We start from the raw sequence: 26,789 nt of genomic DNA on the forward strand, positions 1-26,789 counted from the left end.
GTAGATTTCCCTGTGCTACACAGTAGATCCTTATTAGTTATCTGTTTTATATATAGTAGTGTGTATATGTCAGTCCCAATCTCCCAATTTATCCCTCCCCACCCCCTTACCCCCTGGTAACCATAAGTTTGTTTTCTACATCTGTAACTCTATTTCTATTTTGTAGATAAGTTCATTTGTAGCTTTTTTTTTTAGATTCCACGTATAAGTCAGACAGAGAAAGACAAATATCATATTTTAACATCTTAATAGAGTATCTTACTGCTAAGAAGAGTCGAATTTTGAATGGGGGTCTTTCCCAGTCACATTTCTTAAATATCCACTAGAGGGCAGTAAAAGACATAAAAATTTTCAACAGGGCCGATGAGTGCCTGGCAATCAGGTCACTGCATCCTCTTTGCATCTCTCTCAGCTATCCGTGCATACAGTTACAAGATGATGAACTTCCCATCCAAGAGTATGTTTGGGTGAAACTGGCGGTACCGTCAGCTGTAACCCAATTGCAAGTCTTCCTCACATTCAGGCTAACATTAAGGCGTAGAACTTCATTCAACGTGTTGGGCCCAGATTGTATTTTTATTTAATTCACGCTCGTCCAGCGAGTCTCAAATGGAGTGAACGTCAGAATTACCTGTCCTGCTTTTTCCCAAATACACATGCCCAGGTCTCATCCCAGATCTAGAAAATCCGAATTTCTGGGGCTGGGGCCTAGTTATATAGACTGTCTTTAGATTCCGGCCCATGAGGAGGGGTCACCCTTGAGTAAAACCTCAGAGGAAAGTGAATGTGAATTCTGGAATGTTTTTTTTCTCTTTTGAAAATAGAAGTTGCCGAAGGGTCTGGTGGCTTTGGGAACCACATGCAGAACAGCTGTGAAGTCTTCCCATAAATGGTGCCTGTAGTGGACCAAGCCAGGAGCCCAGACAGAGGATCTGGAGTTGGGGCAGGCCTGGCCAACTTAGGATCTGCAGTTACAGTTCCAAGAAGGCCATGCTCCGGGACCAAACTGTGCAGAGTGAGGCCAGAGCTCAGATACTGTCTGCTATATTAAGAGAATCTTTCCTCTAGTATTCAGGGAAAAGAAACCTTTCATTTTACCTCAGCAGAGGTAAAGATGGCACAGAGGACCTGCCGTGAGGTCAAAAAGACTCCAGTTCTCATGCTAACCTTCCCACTAGCCAGTTAGGGAGCCCAAGGCAAGTTATGTCACCTCTCTGAGCCTCAGCTTCCCTGTTTGAATTATTAAGGATTACATACCATTGATCTCTGAGGATCCTTCCGGTTCTAAAAATTCAGTGATTCTATGAGTATTAATAACCTTGATTTGTATGGCTCTCCTCTGGCAAAGAGCCGAAAAAATATTCAGTAATGCAACGAATGACAGAGACTATTGACCACGTAGTTTAATTTATTTAAGGCATATGCACTGAATTCAAAGGAGAAAATATTGCAGCCAATAATATATTGAGCTGTTAGTATCTTCAGCATAGCAAAAGCTTTCCGGAGGGAAAAATTACCCATTAGTGCAAACCTGACGTTTTTTACTTCCTGATCCATAGCTGCCGTTTCTCCAGTACGTGTATGTTTACTGTAAAGGGCCAAACGTATGACTGCTTCGGGTGAATATGAAATAACTACATAAGCATCAAGGTCACTGGCGCAAAGAAGGCTCCGTGGAGGGCCCTGGGAGGCTGGCATTGATCTCCTGTGAAGTTCCATTCTCGAATCCTGCTGACAAGGGGAAACAGTTGGTGTGGACCATTATTAAAGCTTTAAGTGTTTCTCCATTGTTAAAGATCTTTTACAAGCCCGGAGTAACTGATAGTGCCCAAGGAATTGGCAAAAGCTTCACTTAGAAATATAGGCTGGCCAGAGAGATAAGGAAAACCCAGAACACAGTTGTCCTGGGTTGGGCTTACGCAGCAAAGGTGCGTATCCGGTCGAGTCCAGCTCTGGGGCAAGCCGGCACCGCTCTGAGTTAGGGTTCAGAAAGGAAGGAAAGCTCGTTCAGGGGCTCTTTCATACCAGAAGCTGCAGAGAGAGCGGCTCCCTCTTTCAACTTCACCTTTAAATTTCCTCCAGCTCGTCCCCCAGGATAAGCGTCTGGGGCAACTGGGTGTGTGTTGAGTGATGCAGACCCGCAGATCCAGACTTAGCTGCACTGGTCGAGTGCCCAGGGTAATTCTGTGGGTGTCCTGCTGCCCTGGAGCTAGGAGGAGAGCAACTCTTAGGATGACAGAATCCGGTTTCAAAAGGTCTCAACAGATTAAAGGTGGGTGTCCTGCTGACCTGGAGCTAGGAGGAGAGCAAATCTTAGGATGACGGAATCCGGTTTCAAAAGGTCTCAACAGATTAAAGGACTGGCTGAGTCATGATGAACTTAATGAGAGATATAGACGGTAAACTAACAGCTCCCGTGCCGCCCTTCTGTGTAGTGTTGTGTTCCGCCCTGTGCACATTTCAGTCGATTTCCTCTTTACGATGACCCAGGGAGGAAAGATTTTTATATCCCCATTTTTAAAACGAGGAAACTGACACATGGAAGTACAGAGGGGGGCGCAAGCACTTCAGAGCCCTCGATCTCGATTCCAGTCCCAGTTCTGCCCCTCAGTCTACCGGCAACTTACTTCATCTTTGAAAAATAGCACCAGCCAGGCTTTATGGCCGCCTTTCATGTGTCAGGTTCTGTGGGCTTCGCCCTTTGCATTTATCGTCTCATTTAATCCTCAGAGCAATCTTTCTCCTATTTTACAGATGAGGGAGGCACAGATAAGTAACTTGCCCAAGGTCACACAGTAAGTAGCAGGGCCAGGATATGAGCCCAGGCAGTCTGACTCCCAGGCCTGTGCTCTTCACAAGTACGGTACCGTCTCGGTTTCCTGTGCCATGAAAAGGGAACAGCCGTATGTTCTGTGAGGGTTAGAGGAAATAACTTATGTAAAGTGCCTCATGTAGTCGCCACACACGGTCCGCATGATAGATAGTGCTAGGCTGTCATTATCACCATCACTATACCGTCATCGGTTAGATGACTCGCTCAGGGTTAGAGCTAATAACCGGCAAAGACCTGGCATTCAAACCCAGGTCCTGTGACTGAAAATCCGCTGGACTGTGGGGGACAAGATCTGGGGCAGTTTTTAGGTCACTGTCTCAGTGCCTAGTACAGTTTTTACCTCCCTGGTAGGTGTTGAGTGAGTCCTCACATAGGTGGGGCCTGTTTTTTTCACTCATTCACCGAACATTTGACAAGGTCCTGCTGTGTCTCGAGGGACCAGGGAGGACAAGAATACAGTGCTAACCATCCTTTTTCTCCCCCCAGGTTCGAATGGTGAAAGATGGGGACCCCTCCTGGAAGCCCACTTTTATTGTGAAACCTGATAGTGGTTGTCAGGGTGACGGAATCTACCTCATTAAAGACCCCAGTGACATCCGCCTGGCAGGGACCCTCCAGAGCAGGCCGGCGGTGGTCCAGGAGTACGTCTGCAAACCTCTCCTTATCGACAAGCTCAAGTTTGATATCCGTCTGTATGTCCTACTGAAGTCCTTAGAGCCCTTAGAGATTTATATAGCCAAAGACGGACTCTCGCGGTTTTGCACAGAGCCCTACCAGGAGCCTCACCCCAGAAACCTGCACCACATCTTTATGCATTTGACCAACTATTCATTGAACATCCATAGCGGTAATTTTGTCCATTCGGACAGTACCAGCACAGGCAGCAAAAGGACTTTCTCTAGCATTCTTTGTAGGTTGTCTTCCAAGGGTGTTGACATCAAGAAGGTCTGGTCTGATATCATCTCCTTGGTGATTAAGACTGTCATTGCCCTGACTCCAGAGCTCAGAGTGTTCTACCAGTCGGATATCCCCGCAGGGAGGCCGGGGCCCACGTGCTTCCAGGTAACCGTCGCCAATTTCCAGCCTGAACTCTTGACCTTGATGGGGCCTTCGGAGGGCTCCCTGGCCTCGTGTGGGATGAGGGATGGGGTGGGATGGCCAGAGGGATGGAGGGGTTGTTGCTGCCACGGGCTTTGGTGTGAAACCGGGGTCCAACTTCCTGCTTTCTCTTTGCTGGCTGTGTAATCTGGAGCAAGTTACTTCCATTTTCCTACCTGTAAAGTGGAACCAGGAGTACCTCCCTTAAAGGACGCTTGTGAGAGTCAAACGAGATGTATGGAAAACGCAGTGCCTCCCGTTCATTTGTTCATTCTTTCTTCTAGCAATTTTTACCACCTGCTTAGTAGGGGCCAGGCACTGTTCAAGGCAGTAAGTCAGGTCCCTGCTGGCTGATGCAGAGAGTCTGCTATCGTGGGAGACAAATAAGTTAAAAAGCAATTAGTATAAAGTGTCACAAGTGCTAGAATAGAGTAGGAAGTGTACCAGGCGCTGTGAGATTGGGGGACCGTCTAACATTTTCTGAATGGGAGTGAGCGTGGCTGGGAAGACTTCCCAGAAGTAGCAGCAGTTAAGAACCTGGAGTAAGAGTTAGATGGAGCAGGTGAGGCTGGATAGGGCTGGGGAGACGAAGCATCCTAGGGGAGAGATGTTTGCAGCCCTAGAGGTGAGTATGGCTAGAGGGTGGGGTTTGAGGCAGAGATATGGAGGGAGATGAGGAAGATAAGGTGGAAGAGATAGGTAGGAGGTATGTCCTGGAAAGCTACGGGCAGTAGGGGCCACAGGAGGGTGCTAGCCCGGCACCGATACACTCGGGTTTGTGTGTTGCAAAGAACCAACTGGCCGCAGGGTGGAGAGTGGATTCTGGGGAGACTGGGAGCGGGGTGGAGGGGGGAACTGGTGAGCCGACTGCTTTCCTACGAGCAAGAGAGGATGCTGGCTTGGATTGGGAAGGGCTTGGTGGAGTTGGAGAGAATAGATTTGAGAGCCATTGAAGAGGTAGAATGGCCAGACTTGGTGATCGGCTGGGGCTGGGGGGCAGAGGAGAGATGGTGGCAGGGGGGGCGGGGGGAGAACCCAGAACAACTCCCAGGCTTAGGCGCTTGGGTGGATGGAGAGAAGCCACCGATGGGGGACCAGCTTGTAGTGGCAGTGGGGGCAGGAGTTGGACTTGAACTTGCCTTTGAAGGACTTGCGTGACATCCAGGTGGGGAGGTTGGGTGGACATTGGGCATCTGGGCCTGGAGTTCGGGAGAGAGAGATCTGGGCAGGAGAGAGATTGGGAACATCAGCGTTTGGATGGTCACTGAGCCCTGAGCGGCTACAGGGTGAGAAGAGGCCAGGAAGACCCCCATGAGCACTGCCATTCAAGTAAGGGACAGGCAGGGGGAAGGGGGGCAGCAAAGGAGGCCAAGAAGAAGTGGCTTGAGCCATAGAAGGGATGTCAGGAGAGGAAGCAGCCTAAATGCTTGGAGAAGAAGCACGCGGGGGCCAGCCATGGCAAACGCTGCTGAGATGTCGTGTCAGACCCGAACGGAAAGTGTCCATTGCACTTTCTGACCCGTGGGGTGATGGGACAGGGCGATGGTAGAGGACGAAGCCAGTGTGCGGTCGGGGAGGAGATGGGAATGGGGGTGGCGCATTCTTCCAGATCCTTTGGCCATGAAGGTTGTGGCGGGGGACTCGGAGTCCAGGCCCTTGGTAGGCACACAGTTTCCTGCCACCAGATAAATCGGAGTAGGGAACAGACGGTACGAAGGAACACCTCCGGGACCCTCTCCATCCAATCTTTAAAGTTATTTTGTAGCAGTTAGTGTATAAGAAAGAATACATGGAACATGTATGTAAGCTACAAAGCAAAACCACAAAATCGTCATCCCCAGCCCACCTCCCAACCCAAGATCCCCAATTACTGTGCTTCTCCCCCATCCCATTTCTCAGCCCGAGGTAATCATGGTCCTGAATTTTAGGTTTATCATTTCCTTGCTTCAAAAAATCCTTTTAGTATACGTGAATGTGTCCCTAGGCAGTATATTATTTTGCTTTGCTTGTTTTTGAGCTTTATAAAAATACTACGGTCAAGTCCATAGACTTCTGCAACCTTCTCTCCCGCTCTGTGTTGAGGTGGGTCGTTGGTGCTCTTTCATCTGCACTGCTGGGTCTTCCATTGTAAATACACGCACTGCGTTCATCAGTCCTTCCGTCAATGAACATTTGAGTTGTTTCTGGTCCTTTACCTAAGACTGTGGCAGGAGAGAAACGGGTAGCGTGGAAGGGAGGGGAGGCAGTGGGGCAGCGCCTCTGATGGGTGGGGTGTTCCTTCAGCAGGAGAAGAGGAGGCTGGTCCCAAGGTGCGGCCCCAGATCCAGAGAGGTGACCCGGGTGGCTGGACACCCGTCAGCGGGATTTTCAGGCAGGCTGGCAGAAGCCTTTGCAGGGGGAATTCAGGCAGTGATCAGTTCCAGGAAGGGCTAATTGTCACCCAGAGGTCTGTCCTTAGGCACTTGTCTCCAGGTTCTTGTTCCCAGGCAGGGTGTCTAGCTCAGCCATCAGGTAGGTGGTTTAGGGCCTTAGAAAAGGGAAGTGGGCAGAGCTCAGAGGCAGGACCAGAGAAAACAAGTCCTGGCTTGAGCCATCAGAAGGTTAGGGCGAAGGAGAGAGTTGCAACTTGGAGGCACCCAGGCGTCATCCCAGGGGACTGTGTGGTCACATCTGTTCGACAGTGACAGCTATTCCAGGAGTATCATGTGGGCCGGCCTGCGTGGCCAAGCCACAGAGCCCTGGCACAGCGAGGGTGCAGGGTGGAGGGCCAGGGCGGTGGTTTTGCTGCTTGTCTTGCTGTGGACAGGCGGCATGCGGCGGCCATGGGGTGGAACCAGGGGCCCAACTGGAGGGCAGACAGGGAGGGAGCCACTGGTTTGGACAGATCACGTCTAGCAAATGGAACCACGGCCCTGTGGCCGTTTTCCACTGCCTGACCACACTACGTGCTGCCAGGCCTGGGGTCAGGAGAGGAGCACAGGGCCGGAAGTAACCCTCCGGGAGGATCTCGTCCTCTTCCCAGCGGTGGGACCTCGGGCACGTTTCTTCACCACCCTGAGCCTGTTGCTTTCTCTGTGAATCCCCTACACTCACTTCCCTCCCTGCCTTCTTTGGAGGAGTGTGAAGTAATGAAGGCGAAGGTATAAAGCGTTAGATGTTTAAAATCTGTTTTATCGTATATTTCAGATTCATAGTGATTGAGAAAGTAGTATCTTTTTCTCCTTGGATTCCTCTCTTGCTTTCTTTAGTCTTATCACTTGTTAAAACACTTGGTAGTTTGGGTCTCAAGCACCTGAACTGACTTGGAACCCAACGATTTAGGGACAACATATGGTCTGCCATTGCCTTGCTGTGTTAATTTATTTTAGTCACTTCTCTGTGCCTCAGTTTCCTCACCTGCCTCACAGAGTTGTTGTGTGACTCACACAAGATAAAGATGATGAAGTGCTTTGTGAACTCTAATGTTCTGTGCATACATAATGAATTATTTCTTTGTCATGGACGCGCCCCTTTTGCTTGTAGCCTGGGCCTGGCCCGTATTGTAGCATTCCCGGACATACACTCAAAGCCAAGAAAATTACATTTATCTTAAACATGTGACCGTGACCCCTTTCCAATCACAGCCGCAATAACTACTTGGGAAATCGTGATGGCCCAGAGCAGGGGCTGGCGCAGCCAGGCTGTGGGCAGGTTTCCTGGAATCTGTTGCCTAGGAACGTGGCTGCCCTGTCATTCTGGCCCGTCCCCCTGTCATTGCCCAGGCAGCCCCAGCAAGATATCCCCCTGTCAGTCTTCTTGAGGACAGCTCTGTGAGCCTGGCTTAAAGAGCCAGGTCCGTCTGGGCGTAGATGATTCATGTGGCAGAAATGCACGCACAGAGGAAAGGTTTCTAGCTCAGCTTTCACGGACATTCTTTCCCAATTTCATCGCTTGGTTTCTATCTTCCTCTAGCTCCGGGTCCACTACTCTCCTTGGCCGCGATCCTTTCCCTTCAGTGTCGGGAGGAGGCACCTTCCCTAAAGGCTGAGGTGCTTCTCCTTTTCCTTCTTTGCGCTTTTGATCTCCTCCCTCCCCGTCAGCCCCAGACACCCCACGGGAAGGAGGCAAAGGAGCAGCCTGGGGCTCACGCTCCGGCTCGGGTTTCGGGTTTCGTTCTCGGATGTCCCGGGCTTGAGCTAACCCCAGCTCCTCCTTCCAGCAACTCTAGCTGGAGAGCTTGGCACGTTAACCTTTCTCTGCCTCAGTTTCCTTATCTGCAAAGAGAGATAATATTGTATTTGGACCGGCCTCACAGTTGTTGTGAGACTGAATGAGAGAAAGCTGTGTGGAATTCCAGCAGGTAGGAATCCCTTAATGAATGATATTATTATTACATTGTTTGTTATCTGTAACAACAATCGTTCTCAAACTGGTCTGTGAAGAAATGCCTTGAACTTACGGGGAAACCATGAAATATTCACATTTCCAACTTAATGGAACGCCGGTATTCCAAGGACCACAGTTTGAGAAACAAGTCCTGGCACTGGTTGCCTCCCAGCCTGGCCCCAGCCTCGCTTCCCCGTCCTCCCTGAGGCCCGCGAACCCACCGAACAAAATGATTCCTGTCTCCTGGACGTCATTGGTGTTTCCCCCAGTTCTGCCTGTTTGTTCTGTCTTGGCTGCCACGCTCTCTCCTCTTCTCCCTCCTTTTTGAAATTCAGTGCTGACAAGATGGTGCTCAAATCCCACCTTCTCTGTAAAGCCTTCCTTGACCACTTCTGACATTTAAGCTTTTTTCTTCTTCTAGCCGCATTTGCTGGTCACCCACTGAGACAAGCCCTGAGCTAGCTGTGGGCCATGTGGTTCTGGATAAGATGCAGTCTGTCCCTAAGAGGTGCACTGTGTAGTGGGGAGACTGCCACGTGGGAGTAATAAATGCTGTAAGGGGGCAGGTACAGGATGCAGGGAGAGCACAGAAAAGGGGAGCAGTTAACTTTGCCAGTTAACCCAGTCAAGGAAGGCTTCCCGGAGAGGAGATGCTCCAGCTGGAGCTTAAGGCACGGAGAGAATTTGCCAAGCAGAGAACAGTGAGTGACACCACACCCTCCTGGTGTCCCTCCTCTCTCAGCTGCGGCTCCTCAGCCCCTTCTTCTGCGCCTGCCAGTGATGGCGATCCCAGCTCCTCTCCTCGTGTCTACAATCGCTCTCTAAATGATCTCTTCTAGCCCCATGGCTTTAAGTACCAGCTATGTGCTGGTCACTCCTGTATTTGTGTCTCCTGTCTTGACTTCTGCTTGAGTTCCACACTGGTCTATCCAACTGCCCACTTTACTTTTCTACTTGGATTTCTGGTGGGCATCTCACACTTGACATGTCCAAAATCAAACTCTTGATTTCCCTTCCATACTTACTCTCCCACTGTCTTTCCTATTTCAGTAAAGGAATAGCATTCAGTTACTCAGACTAAACCCTGCCCCCGCCCCGGCCCCCCAGTTTTAGTATTTCTTCTTTTCTTCTCCTTCCCACATTTAATCCATAAGCAACTCTTGCAGATATACTTTAAAATGCATCCTAAATGTAACCACTTCTAACCAACTCCCCTGCTGCCATCCCAGTCTAGACAGCCATCACCTTGTACTTGGATCACTGCAGTAGCCTCCTAATTGGTGTTCCTTTTCCCACCCTTGCTGCTTGTAGCCTATTATTCTCACTGTAGCCAAAGTCATTCTTTTAAAACATGTCAGATCAAATTACTTCCCTGTGTAAACTCTCCAGTGGCTTTCTCATTGCACTTAAAATCCTGGCTCCTTACCATGGCCTACAAGGTGCTGCATGATATGTCCCCTGTCATTCTATCTGACCTCATCTCCTATCTCCCTCTTGCTCACTCCTTGCTGTTTATCAGAAGTGGCCTTTGTTCTTGCCATTCCTCCTGCCTGGAAGGCTCTTCCTCAGCTCTTCAAATAACTCATTTGCTCACTTCATTCAGTCCCTGTTCATACGTCACCTGCCAAGTCTTTTGCTTCTGGTCATGATGGAGTAACAAAGACTGGACTTAGCCTTCTTTAGAAAACAACTAGAATAACACACAAAATGGATGAAATAAGTGTTTTCAGATTTTGGACAACACTTAGTTATGCATTGTGATCCCCGAGGAAATGGGGGAAAAAGCCAAGATGTGTCTCCGGTTGCCTCAGCTTTCTGTCTGGAGGCAATCTCCAGAAGATGGGCAAGTGGGGGGGCACCTAAACAGAGCCTTGTGATATCAGTGAATTGAGGAAATGGAGATCAAAGTTCAGGAATGCCGACGTGGTTAGGATTCTGTGGGCAGAATTCTGAAAGGTAGGGACCCAACCAGGAAAAGAGCTCCAGGAACCTGCGTGGGATCCCTGTGCATCTTTGCCAAGTGCTGGGCCATTCATATGTGGAAGGTTAATCCACAGAGCTGTGCAAAGAATGACCAGGGAACTGAGAAGCTGAACTACTTACAGAGCTCACACAGAGCAGGGAGGTGTTCAAGCTCCAAAGTCAGGGTGGAGAGTGCTTGGTGGTTACTGGACACATTCAATGGAGACTCCAGAGAAGTTCTGCCTTAATGGACTGAAGCTTCCCTGGAATGAAGGTTACTCTAGGCCCAACCTAGTAAAGCTTGAATAATAGGCCTTGAAGGTATCAAAATAATCTGCAAATAATTGACTGTCTAAAAACCTAGCACTTTTTAAAAGAAGGCAAAATCCAGACACTGAGCATTAAATGTCCAGCTTCCAATAAAAACCCACTAGATATTCCACAAGGCAGGAAAAGGCAACCCATACCTAAAGAGAAAATCAATAGAAACAGACCCATAAATATTAGAAATAATGAAACTAGTAGGAAAAAGATGTTAAAACAGCTATTACAACTATGTACAAAAATTTAAAGGAAAATATGAGCTTAATGTAGAGAGAAATGGAGCTATTAAAAAAGAACAAAATGGAACTTCTAGGAACCAAATGGAAGAAAATATCTGTAATGAAAATTTCACTGGACAGGATTAATAGCAGATTAGATTCTGTAGAAGAAATGATCAGGGAACTTGAAGACATAGCAATAGAATTTATTCAAAATGAAACAGAGAGAGCAAAGTGACAGGAAAAATAAATGAACAGACCCTGAGAACAGACCCTATGGTACAATATCGATGGTCTAACATATGTGTAATTGGAGTTCCCTGAGCAGAAGAGACAAGGAAGATACAGGAGACTATTTGAAGAAATGGCCACACACACAAACATGTGCGCACACACACCAAGGCTTATCATAATCAAATCAGTGATGATAAGAAAATCTTAAAAGCAGCTAGAGAGACAAATTATGTTTAGAGGAACAAAGAATAACCAACAAGTTCTCATCAGAAACTGTGCAAACCGGAAGAAAATGGGATGACAAATGTCACCTTCTTAGAAAGGCCTTCCCTGACCACCAGACTCTCCCCTCCATCCACTGTATCACACTCTATGTTCTTACGTTGTTTTAATTATTCACTTGCTTGTGGTCTCTCTCCTAGAATGTAAGCTCTAAGAGGGCAGGAGTTAAAACATACCTTGTCTTATTTGCTGTTTGATCCCCAGTGCCTAGAATAGTACCTAGGGTTTGGTAGGTGCTCAGTAAATATTTGATAAATAAAGTTGTCTTTTAAGTAGAAAAGCACAAAGAGAGCAGTAAACCATCCTAGAGCTACCAATAGTTTAGCACAATTAGAGCCCAAGATGTGCAGCAGTGAGTGCAAGAAAATAAAGCTAGAGTCTGAGACAGACTCTGGTCATAGAGGAATTTGCAGGACATGTTCTGGAACTTGGACTTCCTTCTGTGAGCAGGGATTTTTAGGCAGATGAGTGCTAATATTTTATTTGCCTTTATAAAAATTACTCTGGCATCCCCTTGTGCCAGGTCAGTTAGAGGGGCGAGTTTGAGAGCAGGGAAACTAATGGGGAAGGTATTAAAGTAGTCCAGGTGAAAGATGGTGCAGGCTTGATCTAGACTAGGAGGAGCAAGGGATGGGCCAGATCTCGAAATCTCTTTAGAAGGTAGAATGTACAGAGTTGGTGAGCAGCTAGGTGTAAAGGAGGAAGGAGAAATGTTGGCTGACTGCTGCTGGCACAAAGTCCCTCACAGGCTACAGTTATGATGTTGTCCAGACTGCAGTCATGTCAAGGCTACTGGAGAAAGATCCCCTCCCCAGCTCACTCACATGGCTGTTGGCTGGGACATCAGTTCCTTGCCATCTCAGCCTCTCCATAGGACAGGTTACAACATGGCAGCTGGCTTCCCTCAGAGTGAGCAAATGAGAGAATAAGAGAATGCATCCCAAGATGCAAGCCACAGTCTTTTCATAACCTAATACTGGAAGTGATATGCCATCATTTCTGCCCTATTTTGTTTGTTAGAAACAAGTCACTAAGTGCAGCCCACACTCAAAGAGAGGGGATTACACAAGGGTATGAATACCAGGAGATGGTATCATTGGGACCATCTTAGAAGCTGCTGACCACAGATAGTGAGTTTGGATATGTTGAATTTGAGGAGTCTGGGACCTCCCAGTTGGGAATACTCTGGGTGCAGATGGATATGTAGTTCTGGGGCTCAGGAGGGAATCCCCTCTCATTGAAATGTAGTTTGGAGCCTTTGCATGAGTTTACAATTCATGGCTCAGGGCCTTTTCTCCCCAACTTGCTTTGGGAGCCTCTAGAGGTAACGGATGAAGGACAGATATCTTTAAATCCCCAGGGCACCCCTCAAGTAGCAACACATAATTGCTGACTGAATTACTTGGAGGGGTGGAGAGTATCACATAATCGAAAAGTCCTCTTTCTCCATTTGACATTTCCTACTCTGCCACCAAACTGGAGAGAGGTTTTCCCATTTCTGAGCTGCAGGTTTCTAGTCTGCAAATTGGGTGCTAGACTAACTTAGTAGTTTTTTAAATATATATATATGTTTTTCCCCTGGGAACCCCAGGATGTACAAAAAGGTAAAAGTTGGTATGATCCGGCCTCCCCAGTGCTTCCCAAAAAAGGACCTCATTTTGAAAAACTCTGAACCAAATAAATTCCTGATTTTCCACCAGCTCTGATATTCTGGGATCTTATGATAATAGCACCCCTCCTCCTGGTTCTGTGATTCTGCTTCTTGAGATCCATTGGTGCTCCACATTTCCTTGAACTTGTGAAAAAATATAAAGATGACTTTCATTAAATACTTACTATGCGTCAGGTACTGTGCAAGACATTTTACATCACATTAAATTTATTTGCTCCTGTCTCCCCGACTAGAGTGTAAGCTCCATAAGGGCAGGGACTATGTCCAGTCCACTCCTTTATTTCCAGAAGCTAGAGTAGTTTCTGGGACATAGGAGGCAGTCAGTATTTTACGAATGAATGAACTAAGGTAAGTACTATTCCTATTCCCATTTTATAGATGAGGAAACTGGGGCTTAGAACTGTCCAGCTAGTGTGAGACACCAAGCTGGGATTGAAGCCCAAATCTGGCTCCAAAGCATTCCTGTACAAGACCCAACACGTTCAACTACCTGCACCAAAGTTTAGGGTCTGGAAAATATGATGCTACTGCTGTGTGCAGGTCCCTGTGGCTGATAAGGTTTTGCCACTCCCCTTCTCTAGCTTCCCTATAGCTGTGAATGCATAAAACCACTGTGCACTGAGCTGAGAAGAGTCCCCCAGGCTGAGAAAGTACAAGTCCAAACTTCTAATGTAGCGGAAAGTAAGCGTCTATGACTCAGGATGATAAACTGCAGCCCTCCGTTCTCTGTAGCCTCATCAGCATCACGTGTCTCAGGCCAGGTCTGAAGTTAGACTGATGATGTCACCAGAGTCTCTTAAAGGCCTCATCACTCATATCCACTTGTCATATATTATTAAGCGGATCTATAATACATGTAACATTTTCTACTGCATTTCCATTCCTTTCTTCTTATGACCAGGGAAAGAAAAATAGAGTGAGGATGACTTTTCCCAACTTTTCATCCTTATTGCCCTTTACTGAAGACTAACCTCATCTTGAATTACGCACCCCCCCCCCCCCCCCCGCCGCCGAAATGGTCATCCGGGCTCTGATTTCGTTAATAAGGATGAAGCTACAGTTTAATAATTATCATTTAACTAGTGCATATTCTGTATAGACAAGTAAATGGATTTTCCCTCATCTTTTCTTCTTGAGTCCACAGAGGAGGAGATGCAGCTATATCTTTTTTCTTTCCTTTATTCTCCACATTAGTTTTGGGAACTTTGGGAGCTTTCTACCTTGTCACCTCCTAGAGACATAATGAGAGTCCTCCCAAGAAGCTGGTGTCCTTAGAGTCCGTCTGAATCCAATTAGTACCTGCAGTCTCAAGGGTGAGGAGATGTTATCGCAATAAAGGGTTGTTTCAAGCAGCGGCCATGAGATGCCCAGGGTGGGTTACCCTGATCGTGGGGCCTGTGAGGAGCTGAAAGGGGCCAGAAGACAAAGCCTCCCCTGAGGCAGCAGCAGGCGGCTGGCCAGTGATGCTGGACTTAGCGTTGGATGCAGGCTGGCCGCATGGGCGTGTGGGCTGTGCACTCAGCGTCCCACACTCCAAAGGCCTCCACGCTTGGTTTCATGTTCTGTTTCACCGTCATGAAATGGTTCATACTTTTTGAACAACAGACCCTGCATTTTCATCTTGCACCGGGTCCCACAAACTGTGTAGCCGGTTCTGCTTGGGTGTGAAGTCCAGCTCTGTGATTTACTAGAGAGGCAGTCTCAGGAAATCCGCTGGCCTCTCCGAGACTCAGTTTCTGGTTCTGTGAAATGGAGAGCACGATCCCTTCTTCAACTACGCAGGCATGAGGATTAAACGTGATTCTGAATAATTGGTGCATTTTATCATAATTGGTGCCTAGTGGGCGCCTAATAAATATTCCCTTCCTCTTAGGAGGGTCTATCAGAATTACCCAGGGGATTTGTTATTTAAAATACATTTGCCTGCGTTCCACTCTGGAAGTTTCTGACTCATAGGTGTGGGCTGGGGGCGGGCAGTGGTTTTGAAAGGGGTCCTTAAGTGATGCTGATATATACCCGAGGTTAAGAAAGATAGCCTTGGGTTTTGTAGAGATCTAGCTAAGAAGCAACGTAATAGAGGAGAACAGAAGGAGAGGGAGAAATTGATGGACTACTACTGATCCTTAACATAATAAAAAACCTGTTAAAGAAGAAAGAGGTCATCATCTTACCACCGCACTTCAGACGACACCGATGGTGCTGAAGTGAACCATGGGACCTCATCCCATTACCAAGGCCCCTATAAAATTTTCTCCTGTCCATTTGGCCTGACAAGTACATCCAGAGGAAGAGGGCCTGTGGACGAGAGAAGCCAGGGTCAAGGCCCAGGCTGGGGGTGGGGTTGGAATTAATTTTCACCTTGACTCCCCTAATACCATACTCGATTCCTGCAAAGACACTGCAGCTAAAGGGAGTAATTCTGAATTATGTTTATACTGCCCCAGATTTTAGGCTTTGACATTCTTCTCATGAAAAATCTGAAGCCTATACTACTTGAAGTAAATGCAAACCCCAGCATGAGAATCGAACACGAGCAAGAAGTGAGTATTTTGAGTATCTCATTGAATATATTACCATCCAACCGAATGTTCCCACTCTCCTGTTGTTCCCTTGGCTAAATGAGATTCGACGTTCTCAGATTTGCCCAGCAAAGTTCTGTTCAGGCCTACATGATCTCAATTTTGTTGAGCTCTGAACATCATCTATTAATATAAGCTCCACCCGACCTGTGGTAACTTCCCAGCATGCCATTCTCCACTTCTTACGACCTGCAAATGTAGAAGCAACTGAGCCTTTCCATCAGTTTTGACATGAACTAATTAGTTAGCCTCAGGAGATGAACTAATTGAAATTCTACGAATATGATTTAGCCATGTCGACATGCTTGAATCACTAAGATAAATAGTACATTTAACAGTGGTTATCTTTTTCTCCCCCCCCCGTTCCCCCCGCCACTTAAGAATGCATAAAAAAGACTGGAAAGAAATACACCAACGATTAATACTGGGTTTTGTGGGGACTATACGGATTCTTTTAACTTTCTTCCTCTCTGCCATCTTTCCAGTTTTTCTACAACGAGCACGTATCATTTTGATAATGAGAAACACATAGCGCTGTTTTTCCCCTTCATGTATTTTGTTGATTTGTAAAAGGAAACTGACGTTTTTCAGGTAGACTGAGGGAGCCTTTGGAGAATTCTAACAGTACAACCACTGGGGCTTGTGCTGGTGGTCAGTTGGTGCTGAATCACTCTCTCCACTGTAACATGGAATCCTTACCCTTCAAGCTCTCTCCAGGGGTGTTTGAGAATGTCCCCAGCCTTGTCGATGAAGAAGTGAAAGTGGCCGTCATCAGAGACACACTGCGTCTCATGGACCCATTTAAGAAGAAAAGAGAGAGCCAGTAAGTATTTTTTATATCATTTATTTCTATCAACTGTGCTTCCTGCGTCCTAAGCAGGTAAGTTAAGTTCTTAAAACATGTTAACATTGGGAGTGAGGTTTATACGTTAAGCAGTCTAATAAATCGTAGTTTCATCTATGAGTATCAGCCTCCAGATATAGTGACTCGAAGTCAGGTGATGGAGACCTACAACGTGAATCCAACACTTGGGGTTCAGTGGATGAATTTCTAGCCGACGGTTATCTGAGTCTGGAAAGTCTTCTCTAAAAACCCACTGTCCCCCAGTGATAGCATCTCCCCTCACTCACCATTGCCCACCTGGTGCTTCTCTGTGAAATCCTCAAGCACAGGGAGAGAGTACAAAATGCCGGAGGAGAGGGCCACAGGTAACTTGGACGTGGTAAGGATCGCTTCCTTTTAATTTTCTTCATGATGTTTGCATTCTTGCAGTATAAGCTTTTTGTTTCAAAACCTGCAGAACCAATTATTGAACTTGTGGCAGTTCTGTAATATTTACAACAGTTATAATTCTTCTCCATCCTACCCACCCAGTGGATGTTACACTGGGATATCGATGGGAGTATGTGCCCTGCCCCTCCCTCCATGGAATCACCCCTGAAATGAATGACATTTCACTTGGGTATTTTGTTTGCTTTGTTTTGTTACCAAATTCCTGGCTTTCACAAAGTAAGTGTTGAGTGAATATCATTGTGCCTCTTTTAGGCAGAAAAATCAAAGACAAGCAATCCCAACAGCGCTCCTGGTACCCCCGACATATCAGATTGACTCAAACGCTCCCAGACAAGTAAAGCACTTGTCAGCTATGGTTCGCGAACGTGAGGAACGCTGACTTCCCTAAGCAAGCGGTGTTTTGCAGGTTCCTCTACTGCAGCCCCTCACCAGCTGGGCTCAAGCCCACATATTGTTCGAATCACCCTGCAGTAGCGCTTCTCCCCTTGGCCGCACATTAGAACCATCTGGAGAGCTTTCATAAATACCAGTGCAAGCACCCACACATCTAGAGATGCTTTTAATTAGCCTGGGCTGGAGGCCTGGCCACAGAAATAGTTGAGGTTCCCTAGGTGATTCTATCATGCGGCCAAGGTTGAGAGCCACTGCCCTACAGGAAACGTCACTCGGAAGGAGCATTTGGCATATTCTGAGTCAGGCTGGATGGTGCCTGCTCGGCCCAGTTCTCTTCCAGCGCCTTCTTTGCTGTGTGAGGCACAGATCCATTACCAGCAAGACTTGCTGAGGACGCTCACCTGTCATTCACGTGGGCCGATCCTGCCTCCACCGACTAGGGCTTCAGAGTGGTGGCATGTCAGGTCTGCAGAATCCTCAGAGCAGCCCATGGCAGCTGGGTAATGGGTCTACGCATACACGCATGCAGCTGCTGTTTTTAGCCATCCCTAAGGAAAAGCAGTGGACTAATTGCAGTTTGGTCAGATTCATTGTGATATAACTCATTTCTCAAAAATCTACTCTCTAATGGTCATTGATCTCCCCAGTAGAGGTTAGGTCTTGAGAGACCGTATTGCACTGCGGGGAGATTCTGGTGGCTTTCCACGCCAGTGTGGCCCAGGGGCATACTTTTAAAGATGACCTTGACACATTAGCCTTCTGATTCCTTTGGTGGGAACAAGTTCGAAGGCCATTGTGTGGCCTGAGCTTTCTTAACCTCTGCCACCAAAACCAGGAAGAGAGGTAAGGGTACTACTGTATTTTTCACATTAGGTGGCCTCAACACATGATTAACTTTCTTTATCTGGTTCTAGTTGTTTTTCTTCACCAACACCTGGCATTCGGTATGATCCACATGAGCTGCAGATCTAAAACTTAAAAGCAATTTAAATGGACCCAGGACCATTGGGAAGGATGGGAAAGGCATTGTACGACTTATCAAGTCATAAGTAGCAGCACCTCATTTTTAATTTAAAAAGCATCGACTTTGTTTGTTTTTTTTATTGGTAATCAGGAACAGTTAGAGCTTCAAGAACCTGACTTCAATTTTAATAGAAAAACGCTTCCACCTCATCCTTTCCTTACCTACAATAGGAGGGTGTATGTTAATAGCTAAATGTCATTTACTGATATTTTTCCTTAATTATACCATTTTTTTAAAAAAAAAAACCAGCAATGATTGTCCATGAAAGAATTTTGTAATCTGTAAAGTGAATTTTTATGTAAAGAATTATTATTATCATTTTAATAGCTTTACCATACAAAAAGGCTGAAATTATTCTCAACTCTTTTATGTAGAAATGTTTCAGTATAACTTGGAAAAGTACCATATTTGTGCCCACAGATAACGCACAGTGTTGTAGTGCTGAATTGTGTGTTCCAGTCTGGGTCCAGGTCACTCCAACTGCAGGAAGTGATGTCACATGGACTTCTAGGCTGGCAGTTAACTTTAGAAGCTGGAGTTTCTTGTGTTTGAATAGGATCCAACGTAAACAGTTATAAACAAATGGTATCCTAGCCTTCCCCTTCAACTCCTTAGCAAAAGAGGGTCTGATGTGTCCTTCATCAGTTCTTTCCTGAGTACGCTTTGTCAGCAAGACTGTTGAAGTGGGCTTTCACTTTTCCTGCACAGACTAAAGAAAAAAGGTCGATAGATGTCCTGAACTCCTCATATCTCTAAACTGCTCGGGGAAGGTGCAGAGGGGGGCCTTGGAAGGGCACCAGACACGTGTGTCCGTGTGTCATGCATCTTCACACACCCCGGAAGGGCAGGTAGGCTGGGGTCAGTTCTTTGGTGGGACTGAAAGCAGTCCTCATGCCTTCCATGGTGAGAGGAACTCGCAACCCTGCTGAGACCCATCTTGCCGTAGTTGATAGAACTTTCTCTTGAGCTGAAGAGACTGAGATTCAAATCCTGACCTTGCGGACGTACAGAGCTATTCTGAGCCCCAGTATCCTTTTCTATAAAATGGAAATAATGACATTTAAATGAAACAACGTGAAAGACTTTTACTATATAGTAGGGACTTAATAACGCTTGGTTTACTGCTAACAATAAAATTATCTACTAGAATCTGAACAAACAAAAGGTAACGCTTGGTTGCCATGATCTTTTCTGGTATACTTAAAGCAGACTTTCGAGTTTAAAACCGATGACATATCCTAAAACCAAAGCTGTTAGATCACTGTGGACTAGACTTGACAGTGGAGCTGGCTGCCAGTGGAAAGTTTTGTTTCCAAGTAGCATGATGTCACCGGCCCAGGCAAATTTATTTGTTGGGTTAAGAGAAAATACACTTGGCCCCTGAAGGAATAAAATAGCTGTCATATGAGAGCTGTTTTGAACTCTGATGACTTTTTGTAATATCTGCTGACTCTATTGATTTACATACTAGGGTTCTTTGGAGGCACTGCAGGGACAGGGGAAGGGGGAGGCTAAAAGGGGAGGATTCTAGAACCGTCATCTATCTCCACACACACCTATGGAGGTGAAATTCACACAATATAAAATCAGCCATATAAAAGTGGCATCTAGTACATTCATAATGTTGTGCAACCATCACTGCTTTCTAGCTCCAAAACGTTTTGTTACCCCAGAAGGAAGCCCTGTATCCATTAAGCAATCATTCCCCATCCCCGCCTCCACCAGCCTACTTTCTGTCTCTGGATTTCCATATCCTGGATTCTTCATGTAAATGGGGTTTTTTGTGTCTGTCTTCTTTCACTTACCATGTTTTTGAGGTTCACCCATGGGATAGCATGTATCAATATTTTGTTCCTTTTTAATGGCCAACTAATATTCCATTCTATGGACATACCACATTTATTATCCATTTGTCACCTGATGGACATTTGGGTGGAAGTCATTTCTTTTTCAACCAGAGGGGAGCTGGGATGACCTATGTTATGTCTCGGCATTCTAGAGATTTCCTTTGAGAGGAAGGGATCTTTTCTGCTACAAGAAGTTTCTAAAACCTCTGGTTTAATCCAACCCCCTCATTTTATTGATAGAAGCACAGACTGTTAGAATGGGAAGGGACCTTAGAAACCATCATGCCAGTCAGCTCTCTGGTTCAAGAACGTCCCTCCCAAGCATCCCGGGCAGAGGAGAAGCGTGTGTCCTGACAAGGCACTGGACTTGGCATCAGCCAGGTCTGGGTTGAAGTCCTTCATCTCTGATCATTGCACTATGAGCTTGGCCAAGTCGCTTTATTCTCTGATCTCATCTTTGAAATGGGGATCAAGGGATCTCCTTGGCTGGACTCTCACGGGCATCATGTGAAATGACACATATGAGAGACCCTCAGGACATCTGAGAGGATTAGACAAATGCTAATTCTTGGGGTCCCCATGTGGTCCATCAGGCTGCTTTAAAGTTACGCTGATGGTGAAACATAAGTCACCAGCTCCTGAAGGAGCCTATCTGAGTTGTGTACGTAACGATTCTGTCCGTCTGAATCGTACAAGACAAAACTAAAATGAAGAAGGTGGGTCATTTGCTGAAGGAGGAAATCAGGGAAATCAACGGAAAATTTCCTCTATTCTCAAGGTATTTGGGGAGCCCAAGCCTTTCTTTGTAAACACTTCTATCAGAAGCAGAAGTGAATAAATTGCATTCCTCAGTTATTTTAAAAATGAGGTGATTATTCCATCAATTGATGAGTTTTTGGAAGGTCGGCTTACCCCCGGGGGAGCCATTTTACTAGTATTTTGCTCCTCTTCCTGTAGATGTTTCTGGTAACCACCTTCCTTTCTCAGGAATCATAACCCTTTAGGACCCGGAGTAATATAAATAAAGCCGGGGACAGGCTTGGAGTAATCTGAGAGGATGTTCTGGATGCCCCGCAGTGCCTGGGAGCTGGGGGCTAGACTGCTTGCCTCTTATTCAAAAGTGTCCACTTGGAACATGACTTATGTAAAGCACAGAAGCCCCTTTTCCCACAGCACCGGTCCATGGTCCTCTCCCGGTTTCCCTTCCCTCCTACCGCCGTGACAACCAGGTTTATGTGAAGGATGGAGTCAGCCTGCTGGGACAGCTTTGGCCCTAATTCAGAGATATTTGTCCTCTGAAGGCTTCACTGGGAGCTCAGGCTTCACTCTGACCTTGACTCCAAGTGTATCCCTTGGATCTTGTGCCCTGTTCAGAACCAGTACATTAGGTGAATCCTCAAATTAGGTGGATTCTACATAGAATCTAGGATAAAGGCAAAACATTCTAAGAGAACAGAGATCAAGAAATCTCCCAGTGGTTCAGTTTCACCGCTGGGGGCTTATAGTTTGACCAAGGAATGTAACTCTGTCCTGTCCTGAGGAAGAATATCAAAAACACATTAATTAGAGGTCTCCAAGCCCAGATCTCTGCCCCTTAAATTGGCAGTTACGTCCTAGTGAAATACCCTCAACGATAGAGAAGAGGGGTTCCTAAACTATCGAGACTAAACATGCCTCTGTGAATGTAGAACATTATCTTTCCTACTTTCTGGAGTATTCTTCTGGAAACAGGCATTCTTTCAGGAGAATCATCCGACCGCCCCGTGGATGGAATGGCCCATCCACGTGTGCACAGCTGACATTTTGTTGAAATTCTGGGGCTTTGTTGACCCCTCATGATTTCTTTGTGGCAAAACGCTACAGATGAGCACACCCTGACCCCAGGCACCTCTGAAGATTTCACATAAATCAGGAAGGAGTCTGGGTCACAGAGAGATGAATATTCGCATATTCATTTGGTTTTCATTTTACACCATGCCAGCATTACAGATACTGATTATTTAGAGCATTTATTGAGCACTTACTGTGTGCCAGGGAGGAGACTACAGAAGTGAATTAGCTCATAGGCCAGTAATGGAGGCAAGACCCACACATAATATCTACGGGGTAGAAAGTACAAGATGCCCTAGACATAAAGACAAAGTAACAAGGGAAAGATTATTCCCTGATAAGAAGAGTTAAAAAAAAAAAACCAAAAAACTGACAAGGAGGAGTGGCACTGGGCCTGAGGTTTAAAGGATGAGTAATATTCGGAACAGGCGAATGGATGGAAGGATTCCCCAGGTGGAGGACACAAAGGCACGGGGCTCTGTTGGGGAAACGTGAGGAGATGAGTCAGCTGGTGAGACAGGTGCATGAAGTAGATTATTGGAGAGAAGGTGCCAATGGGGACGTAGATGAAGACCCAGAGGCCAGAGGTGGGTGGCCTAGAGTAAATCAAAGCTTGTCTTCAACCTGAGTTGAAAATATGAAGGCCTTCGGGCTGTCTGTGATCCCTAAAATGACACAAAATCTTACATCTATGTGTATTTTTCCTGGAGAGAAGGTCAGAAATTTCATCATATTTTCCAAAAGTTAAGGACCCAACAGCCCTATTATCATTAGAGGCTCCACGGAGCTAAAGCGATTTGCCCGGGGTTGGGGTGTCGCGGCTTCGGGATACATCATACCCGCCGTACCCGGAAGGGCTTCACATTTCAGGTGCCAGTCAGCAAACTAGAAAAATGTGTGCATTTTCACGTAAGAACAGACAGGAAGTGACTAATGGTACGCGCGTTATTTTATGTGCATGAAATAAAACCAGACAGCTCTCTTCCATTCGAAAACGTTTAAGCGTTAAGTCAGAAGTAACCAGTAAAAGCCTCTTCTGCATACAGTTTGTTGAGCAGGAACCATTTCTTAGACTTATGGGGAAGGCGGATTTCCTGAGCTGACGTGAGAGTGTCGTTTCAGGGACCATTACACTGAAGCAGGGCCCCTCCGCCGGTAGGCAGGCCGGTTCGCCCTCTCACCAGGGTGCAGAGCAGATGGGAACTGAGGTGAGCATATGGCCAGTCAGTCGGCATTTTGGGGAAACGGCAGAGCGGAATTCTGCGTGGGCCCTTCCAGAGTTATTCCAGGTAGTGATGGGAGAGCAAATGTGTTTGGAAATTTCCTCATGAGTTGCTCCAGTGAGCCTTAACTGTTCATGTGCTTTTAAATGAGGCGTTGTTAGCTTTTTGGAAGGAGGCATTGCGGTCTGGGCTGAGGATCAAGGTTTTGATACCAGTTCTACTGGGCCTCAGATAAGTCAGTATACTTCCCTGAGCCCAGTTTCCTCATTGGAAAAAAAACAAACAAAAGCAAACAACCTCAAACAAACAAAACAAGAGAAGAAAAGGGAATGATAGTAGCTGCTCTGCGTCTTTCACAAGGGACTGTTTGTTGAGCGCTTACTGTGTACGGCACAGTGGTGTTCACCTTTATCCCCATTTTGTCCTCATAACAGCCATATGCACTAGGTGCTATCACTACTTCTGTTTTAAGAGGAGGATACTGAGGCCTGGAGAGGTTGAGTGACAGGCCCAAGACCACACCAGTTATAAGCAACAGACTGGGATTTAAAGCCAGGTGTGTCTAGCTCTTGCCTTGAGAGAGTGGATGAGAAGGTATTTAGCGCACTAAGGAGACGTGCACACACAAGGCATTATCCTCATCGGGTTGGGTTCATGCCTTTGCCTAAACTTTAAGGCAGGGACTCATCCCTTTAGCTTCAATCACTGAACACGAGTGGGTGCTTATGAGTGATTGATCATCTCCTGTGAGGGCTCTGTGGCCAGCTAGGTGGCCAATTCATATTCAGTAATCTTCAAAACTGTAATGAATAAAATGTAAGCCAGTGTGCAGAGAACACCAGCTTAAAGCAAGGTCTACACGTGCCGCAAGACAGAACAGAACCAGACAGAAAATTATTCGTATGCAATCGTGAGTCCCAGACTGGGAACATGCTAGAAGTTCAGAAGAAGGCAGGCTGAGCCAAGGATGAGGTGGAATCGTAGGAAATTACTGATATTCGATCTTTTTTTAAATTTGACTTACAAGAGTGGCAGTTTCCTATGATTCAACTAGTGGCTGGCCTGGAGTGGTCAAGGCAGCCTTCCTGAAGGAGGTGGAGCCATCATTTGCTTGGGCTTGGTTCAGTGAGGAAAATAGAAATAAGCCTGGGGGAGGAAGGATGGAGGCAGGAAGCCGGGCCAGGGGGTTAGGCAGGGTGGGGGAGGACCGCCAATCATGCTTCCAAAATGGCGCTTGGGGCTGGAGAGGACAGATCCTGCTTCTCTGCTACATGCTTCTTATTAAATTTTTTCTTATTATAAAAGTGATATGTGCTCATTGTAGAAAAAAATGGAAAATACTGAAAACTGTGTAGCATGAAATAAAAATCTCTCTCAAATTCAAGCACCCAGAGCTAATCATTATTAACTTTTTAGTTCATAAAAATGGTATCGTTTTCTGCTGTCTATATTGTTTTGTAGTTGAGGCCATACGATCTGTATAATTTTTGTATGCTGTTTTTATTTTTCTCCATTTTATGCGACAGTAATTTCCCCTTCTTATTAACAGTTCTGTAAACATCATTTTCATCAGTGGCTGGGACTCTGCTTCCGTATTGGTGAATGTTTAGTTGATTTCCAGCATCTTGTGCTTAAAGCTCTGTGTGCTATTTAGAAGTCTGTCTTAGGCTAGAGAGAGCCCATGAGGAAGCAGGACTGGAGATGCACATGTGTTTTTAATGCACAGGAGGGACAGCAGAACGGTGAGCGTAGGGGCCCTGGAGTCGAATGCTTTGGGGTGAATCCTGGTGCTGCCACTTACAGCTGTAAGTGGTACAGAGTTTCCGCCCCTCTCTGTACTTTGGCTTCTTCATCCATAAAAGGGAGTTTGCAGTTGGATGTTTTTAAATCTGCAAAGCAATGAGATGTTCTTAATTTGGAAGGAGAGAAAATGCTGCTTATTCCTAAGGGAGTATCTGTCGTGGGAAATGTCCAATATGAATGTAGTATTTAAACAAGTCAAACAATATATGTAACCTGGGGAGGTTTTTTTATTTGTTTGTTTTGTTTTAAGGAAAAAAATGTGTGAAGGAGGAGGTGGTAAAGTAAGTGGGAATTGATCTCCAACAGCGACAGGTTGATCTTTGCCTGCCAGGATGGATTTTTTTTTTAACATCTTTATTGGAGTATAATTGCTTTACAATGTTGTGTTAGTTTCTGCTGTAAAGCAAAGTGAATCAGCTATATGTATACATATATCCCCACATCCCCGCCCTCTTGTGTCTCCCTCCCACGCCTCTAGGTGGACACAAAACACTGAGCTGATCTCCCTGTGCTATGCAGCTGCTTCCCACTAGCTATCTATTTTACATTTGGTAGTGTATATATGTCCATGCCACTCTCTCACTTCGTTCCAGCTTACTCTTCCCCCTCCCTGTGTCCTCAAGTCCATTCTCTACGTCTGCGTCTCTATTCCTGTCCTGCCCCTAGGTTCTTCAGAACCTTTTTTTTTTGGATTCCATATATATGTGTTAGCATACGGTATTTGTTTTTCTCTTTCTAACTTACTTCACTCTGTATGACAGTCTGTACGTCCAACCGCCTCACTACAAATAACTCAATTTCGCTTCTTTTTATGGCTGAGTCATATTCCATTGTATATATGTGCCATATCTTCTTTATCCATTCATCTGTCGATGGCCACTTAGGTTGCTTCCATGTCCTGGCTATTGTAAGTAGAGCTGCAATGAACATTGTGGTACATGACTCTTTTTGAATTATGGTTTTCTCAGGGTATATGCCCAGTAGTGGGATTGCTGGGTCATATGGTAGTTCTATTTTTAGTTTTTTAAGGAACCTCCATACTGTTCTCCATAGTGTCAGGATGCATTTGATCTCCCTCTAATTATCTGCTAGATTAAAAGAAATGAAAGCTCAAAATCAAAGCTGGTTTTAGTAATCACTTGAAAGCCCCTGGTTATCGCACCAAATGGTGGGCAATATTCTCCAGCTGCTTTCTTTCCTTTCCTTTTTATTCAATTTCCATTTTTTCCCTTTACTTTTTAAGCAGCAGAAGAGCCCTTTGCAGCTTTCATCACAGAGGCTAATGTGAGGGGGGAAGAAGGTGGAATTGGAAGGTTCAGAGTGGTAGGATCCGCCCCCAAGCTCATCCTCCGCTAGGTGCTCACATCACAGCGTGAGAATCAGCGGGGAGCTGGCTGCTCAGTGTGTGCACTCCCTGTCGCCGTGGAGCCTTCGTTTGATTGGAGAGGCTCTCTTTCTTCCTCCAGACTGTCCAGGCCTCTGCGGCTGCTAACACATGCATGAATGAACTCGTGCACACACGCGCGGATGGGCTTGTTATGTGTGGGTCCTGGGCTGGGTCAGGGATGACCGTACATCTCTGTGGGGTGCAGGGTGCCGTGGGAGCACCAGCTCAGCAAGGTGAGCAGGACGGAGGCAGTGAGAGAGGCCTCAGCAGAGAAAATGAGTCCCTTGAGGGCCTGAAGGCAAGACAGAGGAGCCCGGGGCTCTCAAAGCACAGAAAGAACTCCAGCCGGGTTGTTCATACAAGCCACAAGCTGGAGACAATCTAACTGTCCACTAATAGAAAAATGCACTAATCCTGGGTA

The 26,789-nt window shown here is 46.3% G+C and overlaps 1 protein-coding gene across 4 annotated transcripts in view; it reads left to right on the plus strand.

Annotated features, from left to right (window-relative positions):
- The window catches only part of TTLL11 (tubulin tyrosine ligase like 11), a 270,093-nt gene that overhangs the window by 97,603 nt on the left and 145,701 nt on the right, over window positions 1–26,789 (plus strand). For 3 of the 4 annotated variants that reach the window (XM_060014202.1, XM_060014203.1, XM_060014205.1), the window contains 3 exons: window positions 3,320–3,895; window positions 15,433–15,528; window positions 16,275–16,390. In XM_060014202.1, coding sequence (XP_059870185.1) covers window positions 3,320–3,895; window positions 15,433–15,528; window positions 16,275–16,390 — 788 coding nt within the window. The remainder of the gene's footprint in view (window positions 1–3,319; window positions 3,896–15,432; window positions 15,529–16,274; window positions 16,391–26,789) is intronic. The other variant, XM_060014204.1, reaches the window with a different exon arrangement.

Source organism: Delphinus delphis, chromosome 6, assembly GCF_949987515.2.
Source record: "Delphinus delphis chromosome 6, mDelDel1.2, whole genome shotgun sequence".
NCBI lineage: Eukaryota > Metazoa > Chordata > Mammalia > Artiodactyla > Delphinidae > Delphinus > Delphinus delphis.